The sequence below is a fragment of the Nerophis ophidion genome, linkage group LG05 (assembly GCF_033978795.1).
Source record: "Nerophis ophidion isolate RoL-2023_Sa linkage group LG05, RoL_Noph_v1.0, whole genome shotgun sequence".
NCBI classification, from domain to species: domain Eukaryota; kingdom Metazoa; phylum Chordata; class Actinopteri; order Syngnathiformes; family Syngnathidae; genus Nerophis; species Nerophis ophidion.
This window is the reverse complement of record NC_084615.1, coordinates 78,376,344-78,386,328: the sequence shown is the minus strand read 5'-3', so window position 1 is coordinate 78,386,328 and position 9,985 is coordinate 78,376,344. Positions and strand designations below refer to the sequence as shown.

General features: G+C 43.7%; 1 protein-coding gene across 1 annotated transcript in view; it reads left to right on the top strand.

Moving 5' to 3' along the window:
- Positions 1-762: 762 nt before the first annotated feature.
- The window catches only part of LOC133553644 (ras-GEF domain-containing family member 1C-like), a 91,360-nt gene continuing 82,137 nt past the window's right edge, over positions 763-9,985 (top strand). Inside the window, 1 exon segment of the mRNA XM_061902096.1 lies at positions 763-1,306. Coding sequence (XP_061758080.1) covers positions 1,214-1,306 — 93 coding nt within the window. The 5' untranslated portion in view covers positions 763-1,213.

Sequence of the window (9,985 nt, the reverse complement as noted above, 5' to 3'; positions counted from 1 at the left end):
GTGTAGTGTGTTGGCGTTGCGGTAAAAGAACATCTTGTCAACCGCGTGTTCTGCGACTTCTGGTAGCTTCCAGTGTAGATTGTGAGAGTGAGCCGGGTTGAGTCAGACAGGTGTGCAGGTACAGTCACACACATTCCTTCCAATACTGCGTAGGATTCCAGGTGTGCTGGCAGCGAGAGTACGAGCGCGGGGTTGCAGAGCGTTTGTGTCGGAAAAGGTCCTGTCTGTCTGTCTGGGGGCAGGCAGGCAGACACAGTTGCTGTTAGTGTGCTTGCGGTGACAGCTTTATCGGCGCTCGCAAGGTTTATGGTGCCGTGAAGAATAAAGGGCGGGGGTGCGCGGGAATTCCAATTGTGTATTCCGCAGACATGATATAATTCCCTTCCGGGCAATCAAAGCGGGAATATAGCAGACAGCCTAACCGGGCGTACACCCAAAAGGATCTTAGGACACCTTTTAATCAATTAAGGAATCAGTCAGGCTAATATGTAATTGGAACTGTAAAGGGGCCTCACTAATACTGACACTCATCTCTTAGTTCTGGACCTAAACAATATATCCACAGGTGCAATTTACATTAAAATAGACACAGTAGTGATTTTAGGCTTGTGCCAGCAACTTGAGGGTTCCAGGTTCGATCCCCGCTACCGCCGTCCTAGTCACTGCCGTTGTGTCCTTGAGCAGACTTTTCTTCAGGTCTTCAGGTCTGGTCGCTTTTCAGCTCCTTCTCTGCTGCTCGCTCTTTGGTTGCTTTTCAGCCGCCCTCGTCGTCGTCGTCGTCTTGCTCTCCGTTGTTGTTGCTCCTCGTGCACTGTTGCGGGCTTTCCACCTCCAAATTCTTATTGGTTGACGTGTGTGTGACGATTGCTGGCATTTTCTTCGTCTCTTCCGCGAATGAGATGAATAATATTATTTGATTGTGACAGTCGCTTGCTGTCGTCGTGCGGGTTCCACGGAGCATCAAGGAAGGACATTTCTTTCGAACAGGTTTGACTCGCTTTATTTTTTAATACAGCTTGTCTTCAGGTCTGGTCTCTTTTCAGCTCCTTCTCTGCTGCTCGCTCCTCGGTTGCTTTTCAGCCGCCCTCGTCGTCGTCGTCTTGCTCTCTGTTGTTGTTGCTCCTCGTGCACTGCTGCGGGCTTTCCACCTCCAAATTCTTATTGGTTGACGTGTGTGTGACGATTGCTGGCATTTTCTTCGTCTCTTCCGCGAATGAGATCAATAATATTATTTGATTGTGACAGTCGCTTGCTGTTGTCGTGCGGGTTCCACGGACCATCAAGGAAGGACATTTCTTTCGAACAGGTTTGACTCGCTTTATTTTTTAATACAGCTTGTCTTCAGGTCTGGTCTCTTTTCGGCTCCTTCTCTGCTGCTCGCTCCTCGGTTGCTTTTCAGCCGTCGTCGTCGTCGTCGTCTTGCTCTCTGTTGTTTTCGCTCCTCGTGCACTGCTGCGGGCTTTCCACCTCCTTCTCCCCTTTTATATATGCGGGCGGTATAGCTTGGTTGGTAGAGTGGCCGTGCCAGCAACTTGAGTGTTGCAGGTTCGATCCCCGCTTCCGCCATCCTAGTCACTGCCGTTGTGTCCTTGGGCAAGACACTTTACCCACCTGTTCCCAGTGCCACCCACACTGGTTTAAATGTAAAAATTAGATATTGGGTTTCACTATATAAAGTGTTTTGAGTCATTAGAGAAAAAGCGCTATATAAATATAATTCACTTCACTAATTCACTTCACTTCACCCACCTGCTCTCAGTGCCACCCACACTGGTTTAAATGTGACTTAAATATTGGGTTTCACTATGTAAAAGTGCTTTGAGTCACTAGACTAGGATAGTAAATAAATACAATTAAGAAAATAGAGGCAGCTCACTGGTAAGTGCTGCTATTTGAGTTATTTTTAGAACAGGCCAGCGGGCGACTCATTTGGGTCCTTACGGGCACCACGTTGGTGACCCCTGGTCTAGAGAACAGGAAAATGGACAAATGGACCTTCAGGCCTTTGGTGACAATGTTGATGATGTGCCTGACAGGTCAAAGTTCACATATGGAGTCAATCTGTCACCAGGGCCAAAGACCCCCTGTGTGGACGAGGGAAAGAAGGCAGGAACAAGAAGGAATTTTGATGGAATAAAAACAGAAAAGTGGGGGGTGCACAGTAGGGAATTCAACAGGCATCTAATTACCTCCCAACAGGAGGTTGGTCTCCATGGTAACGCTCCACACGCGTGCAGAAGCCAGCATACAGTAGCTGCACAACTCTGCATGACCAGATGTCTTTATGGAGTGGCTCGCTCAATAAAAAAGCAATGGAATATGAATAGATCCCACTAGAACAGGGGTCACCAACGCGGTGCCCGTAAGGACCAGATGAGTCGCCCGCTGGCCTGTTCTAAAAATAACTCAAATAGCAGCACTTACCAGTGAGCTGCCTCTATTTTTTTAAATTGTATTTATTTACTAGTAAGCTGGTCTCGCTTTGCTCCACATTTTTAATTTTAAGAGAGACAAAACTCAAATTTGAAAATCCAAGAACATACTTTTAAGACTTGGTCTTCACTTGTTTAAATAAATTCATTTATTCTTTTACTTTGCTTCTTATAACTTTCAGAAAGACAATTTTAGAGAAAAAATACAACCTTAGAAATTGATTTTAGGATTTTTAAACACATATACCTTTTTACCTTTTAAATTCCTTCCTCTTCTTTCCTGACAATTTAAATCAATGTTCAAGTATTTTTTTATTTTTTATTGTAAAGAATAATAAATACATTTTCATTTAATTCTTCATTTTAGCTTCTGTTTTTTCGACGAAAAATATTTTTGAAATATTTCTTCAAATTATGATGATTACAATTCAAAAAAAATATTCTGGCAAATCTAGAAAATCTGTAGAATCAAATTCAAATCTTGTTTCAAAGTCTTTTGAATTTCTTTTAAAATTCTTGTTCTGGAAAATCTGAAGAAATAATAATTCGTCTTTGTTAGAAATATAGCTTGGTCCAATTTGTTATATATTCTAACAAAGTGCAGATTGGATTTTAACCTATTTAAAACATCTCATCAAAGTTTTAAAATTAATCTTAATCAGGAAAAATTACCAATGATGTTCCATAAATTCTTTTTTTAATTTTTTCAAAAAGGTTCGAATTAGCTAGTTTTTCTCTTCATTTTTTTCGGTTGAATTCTGAATTTCTAAGAGTCGAAATTGAAGGTAAACTATGTTTCAAAATTTAATTTTCATTTTTTTCGTGTTTTCTCCTCTTTTAAAACGTTCAATTAAGTGTTTTTTTCATCATCAAAAACCTTCCGTAAAAGGAAAAAAAATCTAGGATGTAATGACGGACAGAAATATCCATTTTATATATAGAGATTTATTCATTAAAGGTAAATTGAGCAAATTGGCTATTTCTGGCAATTTATTTAAGTGTGTATCAAACTGGTAGCCCTTCGCATTAATCAGTACCCAAGAAGTAGCTCTTGGTTTCAAAAAGGTTGGTGACCCCTGCACTAGACTCTTCTAGAAACCTCTAAACACTTGTGTCAGACATCCATGGTTTGTACGTCCCTCACCATGTTGAGTAGCAGAAATACAAACAATATATGGAGTTATTGTCACCTGATTATGACCAAGGAATGAATTGATCTGGCTTTCTCCCAGCATATTTACGTGAAGCAGATCAGAGCAGACGGCGTATTCTCCCGGCACTCATTAGTGTGCGATGACATCATACATCAGGAGTGACACGCTGCACGGAATCTGCCCACGCCGGTTGTAATGAGGAGATGGATGCACTATCTGCACCAGAGGAGACAGCCTTGATGACTCCGGTAGATGTCTGATTATTAGATATGCATCTGTTAACTGTCTCTGCAGCATATTGTGTACCTCGGCTGTGTGGAGGAGCAGATATGTTGACAAATAGGCTCTTTAGGTCTTGTTTTCCTTAAAATTCCGTATTTTCCGGACGATAGTAAACACCCGGTGATAAGCTGCACTCACAAAATGATAGAAGAAAACATATTTTTCCATACATTAGCCCAGTGGTTCTTAAAGGCCTACTGAAATGAGATGTTCTTATTTAAACGGGGATAGCAGGTCCATTCTATGTGTCATACTTCATCATTTCGCCATATTGCCATATTTTTGCTGAAAGGATTTAGTAGAGAACATCGACGTTAAACTTCGCAACTTTTGGTCGCTAATAAAAAAGCCTTGCCTGTACCGGAAGTAGCAGACGATGTGCGCGTGACGTCACGGGTTGTGGAGCTCCTCACTTCCTCACATTGTTTACAATCATGGCCACCAGCGGCGAGAGCGATTCGGACCGAGAAAGCAACGATTTCCCCATTAATTTGAGCGAGGATGAAAGATTTGTGGATGAGAAAATTTAGAGTGAAGGACTTTAGAGTGCATTGGGAGCAATTCAGATGTTTTTAGACACATTTACTAGGATAATTCTGCGAAGTCCCTTATCTTTCTATTGTGTTGCTAGTGTTTTAGTGAGTTAAAGGCCTACTGAAATGAGATGTTATTTAAACGGGGATAGCAGGTCCATACTATGTGTCATACTTCATCATTTCGCCATATTGCCATATTTTTGCTGAAAGGATTTAGTAGAGAACATCGACAATAAAGTTTGCAACTTTTGGTCGCTAATAAAAAAGCCTTGCCTGTACCGGAAGTAGCAGACGATGTGCGCGTGACGTCACGGGTTGTGGAGCTCCTCACTTCCTCACATTGTTTATAATCATGGCCACCAGCAGCGAGAGCGATTCGGACCGAGAAAGCGACGATTTCCCCATTAATTTGAGCGAGGATGAAAGAGTCGTGGATGAGGAAAGTGAGAGTAAAGGACTAGAAAAAAAAAAGGCAAGGGCAGTGGGAGCGATTCAGATGTTATTAGACACATTTACTTGGATAATTCTGGAAAATCCCTTATCTGCTTATTGTGTTACTTGTGTTTTAGTGAGATTATATGGTACCTTAAAGTCGGAGGGGTGTGGCCACGGGTGTGGTGACCGCCAGTGTCTCCGGTGGGAGGAGGTAGGTGTCCGCAGCTGCAGGAGGACGCAAGCTCCGCTCATGTCTACGGTAAGAGCCGACTTATTACCACAATTGTCTCACCGAAACCTGCCGGTTGACATGTGGTAGAGAAGTATGTTCGCTTGACCGCTCTGTTCCATAGTAAAGCTTCACCTTGGGGAATGTAAGCAAGGAAACACCGGCTGTGTTTGTGTGGCTAAGGGCAGCTGCAATACACCGCTTCCCACCTACAGCTTTCTTCTTTGACGTCTCCATTATTAATTGAACAAATTGCAAAAGATTCAGCCACACAGATGTCCAGAATACTGTGGAATTATGCGATGAAAAGAGACAACTTTTAGCCGTGAGCGGTGCTGGAAGAACATGTGCGCTACAACCAGTGACGTCAAACGCACGCGTCATCATTCCGCGGCATTTTCAACAGGATACTTCCCTATCTCTAAGGGAGAGACCTGGAAACTCATTTGGGCCGCTTGTACCCGTGATCTTATCCTTTTGGTCATGACCCAAAGCTCATGACCATAGGTGAGGATGGGAACGTAGATCGACCGGTAAATTGAGAGCTTTGCCTTCCGGCTCAGCTCCTTCTTCACCACAACGGATCGGTACAACGTCCGCATTACTGAAGACGCCGCACCGATCTGCCTGTCGATCTCACCATCCACTCTTCCCTCACTCGTGAACAAGACTCCTAGGTACTTGAACTCCTCCACTTGGGGCAAGGTCTCCATGGCACTCCAGCCTTTGCCGGGCGAGAACCATGGACTCGGACTTGGAGGTGTTGATTCTCATTCTGGTCGCGAACCGATCCAGTGATAATAATTTACAAAAAAATTCTTTAAAATTCCTACAATGTGAATTCTTAGATTTTTCTTCCACATTCTGTCTGTCACAGTTGAAGTGTACCTATGATGAAAATGACAGACCTCTGTCATCCTTTGAAGTGGGAGAACTTGCACAATCTGTCTCCAGACGGATTTGTTTTTGTATTTTTGCTCCAATATGGCCCTTTCAACATTTCGGGTTGCCGACCCCTGATATAAAGTCACCCGGGTTGTCTTTGCATTGTGTTTGCTGAATAGTAGCACAGATGGCGGCACTGAGAGGGAAGGTGTTTGGTGCTTTCACACAAGCTGAGGGATGTCTTGTTTTGGGTTTTTTGTCTTATGGTTTTAATTTGAAAAGTAATTCTCTGGTTTCAGGTCACTTGCCCTTCCTTTTGTGTCATCAGTCTGACGTCATCCTTGTTCTCTGATTGTTTCCAGCTGTTCACTATTACCTTCATGTGTTTATAAGCTCACTCCTCCCTTTGTTCTGTGCCAGATTGTCTGGTTTATTCATGTCTTTGTCCATGCCTTGCCTTGTCTTGTCCCTTGATCCTGAACCCCTTCATGAATATTTTGAGTTTTCCTTTTTTCCTCCTAAGCAGAGTGATTATGGTTATTTCGTTATTCAGCCGCAGTGGTAAGTTTCAGTTAAGTTTTTTGGTCATTCCTCAACTTTTTGGAGTGACTATTTTTGTTAAATACTTTATTAGATTAGTTAGTGTAGAATTTTTCATAGATGTTGTTTTGGTCCTCCTGTTGGAGCGCTTTTTTTGGGGGGGCGGCATAGCTCGGTTGGTAGAGCGGCTGTGCCAGCAACTTGAGGGTTGCAGGTTCGATTCCCGCTTCCGCCATTCTAGTCACTGCCGTTGTGTCCTTGGGCAAGACACTTTACCCACCTGCTCCCAGTGCCACCCACACTGGTTTGAATGTAACTTAGATATTGGGTTTCACTATGTAAACCGCTTTGAGTCCCTAGAGAAAAGTGCTATATAAATATAATTCACTTCACTTCACTTTTTGTTAAATACTGTTTATAGTTCGTCTTTACTTTTGTGTTTTCCTCCATTAGGAGTGATTTTCGGTTGTTCCTTCTTTTTCTGGAACCTTTTCGCCGAGTAGTTTATTTTTGTGATCAGGGCCCGCATGGACCTATTGAATTTTGTGCGTTTTATTCTTTCTTTCTTTCTTTCTTATTATTATTTCGCACCTATGCGCTGTAATTCAACCCCCTTAACATGCTTCAAAACTCACCAAATTTGACGCACACATCGGTCCGGCAAACCTTCCCAACCTATTAAAGAACCAAACCCCAAAAATTAAAATTGCTCTCTAGCGCCCCCTAGGAAAAAAAAAAACAGACTGCTTGTAACTTCTGTTAGGAATGTCGTAGAGACATGAAACGAAAACCTCTATGTAGGGCCGACTTAGACCTACATTTCATAATGATACCTTCTAGGGCAAAAATCAACAAAAATGTCGTTAAAATCCCTTCAAAGCAAAATTTGCCCAAAAAAAATGCACTTTTTGTCTCTTTGCGCTATAATTTGACCCCCTTAAAATGCTTCAAAACTCACCAAACTTGGCACACACATCAGGACTGGCAAAAATTGCAATCTAAAAAAAAAAACTTAAAAATTGCGCTCCCAGCACAATTTTTGATTAAAACACAGAAAAAACTGCTCCTGGGAAGAAAACAGAGACAAAACTGCTTGTAACTTCCGGTAGGAATGTCGGAAACACACGAAACAAAAACTTCTATGTAGGTCTCACTTAGACCTACATTTTACTAATTGACATCCTTCAGCAAAAATCCACAGGAAGTTGGCAATTACCCCTTCCAAACAAAAGTTTTGTAAAAACCCGTCCCCTTTCTTCAAACATTATCTCCTCTGAGCGCGTCTGTCGTTTCGGCTTCAAACTCGCACAGGAGAGAGTTTGAATCCTTCTGATTAAAAGTTATTGAAAGAGTTGTGATTACTGCTCCGGTTTTGATTTTATGACCCTTCAAAGAACCACTGCGCTGATGCTGCTGCGCTGGTGTTGTCTCAAGATGGCTACTACCACTGGACAAAAGTATTGGTCCACTTAGGACTAACAGTAGACAATGACAATGTGAAATGGAATTAAATCTTTTTTGTCCTCAAAATTCTACACACAATACCCTATAATAATAGTAGCTACTATCCATGCTTCTCCCGCTTATCCGGGTTTGGGTCGCGGGGGCAGCAGCCAAAGGAGGGCCCGACCAACGCTGCTTGCAGCTTTAATTATAGATGTTTTTCCTTGACTCGGGAGGTAAAAGGAAATTGTCAAAGTAAAAGCCTGTCTAAAGTCCCGAATCTGCATCTGAGTCCAAATCCTTTTATCAAAGCCTGACACAAGCCCGTGCACACAAGCGTGAACACAAACGTCTGTCCATACTCGCCCAGGAATGAGGATGTGTCGGCAGGGCGTGGAGGAGTATCCCCCGGTGGTCTTTACATTCGGATGGGTGGCGCCGGTGAATGTGCAACAGGTGGCACGAGTGTCAACCTGCTCATGAAAATAAAGGGACTCAGGGATGGGGTGTCCCACCCAGATCATTCGCCAACATGTGTCGTACCACCGCCGTGGGAGGAGAATGGGTGGGGGCGGGGGTGGGGCAGAAATGCCTCTCCGGTAACTCAACCCTAGGTCGGGCTGCTGTGTGGGTGCGAGTGTGCACACAAGTGGTTTCTTTTCTCCTCCTTCAAGGCACAACGAAGCCATTTGTTTGTGTGCTATGCTCCTCCCCAGTAGACACACACCCTGGACCGCAATGGTGAGCCGGGTGGACATATGGCTGCATTATGTGTCCACATTAACGTGTGCCAGCCATGTTTGACTTTAGCATTCAGACTCGGCGGGGGGGGGGGGGCACTAAAGTCTCCCAATAGGAACCCCGCATTCTTGGCTGCCGACGTGCTGAATGAAATGGTAAACCTGCGTATTTGTGGCTTTCAAAGAACACTGCGGGGATTTTCTGGCCTCACGGGGGCTTATAGAACGGTGTCAGGACCAGAAATACACAAGGAAGCACGTTTTTAGAGCGGGCTCCCGAAATAGAGGAAATTGGGGTGTGTAAAAAGGGCGATCACATGGGTTCTAAATTGGAAAGGAAGTGTTAGGGGAGCAGAAATAGTTGGTTTCTCAACCTCCTCCCTTTTCCTCCCCATCTTTGGCGTCTGACTGCTATACTTAACTGCATCCAGGAGCCAGGAAGCAGCAGAAGAAACAAAACATCCCTTCAAGAAAATCCTGCTTTGTGCTCCTCAAAGAAGTTTGCTGCAGTACATTTTAGACTTCAGTCTTGCTTTCATATATCCATCCATTTTCTACCGCTTATTCCCTTTTGGGGTCGCGGGGGGCGCTGGCGCCTATCTCAGCTACAACCGGGCGGAAAGCAGGGTACACCCTGGACAAGTCGCCACCTCATCGCAGGGCCAACACAGATAGACAGACAACATTCACACACTAGGGACCATTTAGTGTTGCCAATCAACCTATCCCCAGGTGCATGTCTTTGGAAGTGGGAGGTGCCTATCCCCAGGTGGATGTCTTTGGAAGTGGGAGGAAGCCGGAGTACCCGGAGGGAACCCACGCATTCACGGGGAGAACATGCAAACTCCACACAGAAAGATCCCGAACCTGGATTTGAACCCAGGACTGCAGGACCTTCGTATTGTGAGGCAGACGCACTAACGTATTTCCTTAAATTGACGCCGGGGCGCTAATTAATTTAAAACCTCTTCTCACTCCGGCGTTTACCAAAGGCATGCGGTAAATTTAGGCCTGCGCTTAAAAATTTGAGTGTGATGTAAGGATACCATCATGAAAAGCACATTTAATAAAAAAAAACGTTATTATGGTCTTACCTTTACTTATAAATGAAGTCCATGCGCAGCTCCTTCTGATCAAAAGCATCGATAACTTGTTTATAGAAGTCTTCCTTATCTTTCTTCAGTTTTAAAAGTCTCTCTGTCTCATTGGAGATTTTCTTTTATTACCTCCTGCTTCGATTGAAAGTCCAGTTTAGAAAACGGCATAGCTCGGTTGGTAGAGCGCCTGTGCCAGCAACTTGAGGGTTGCA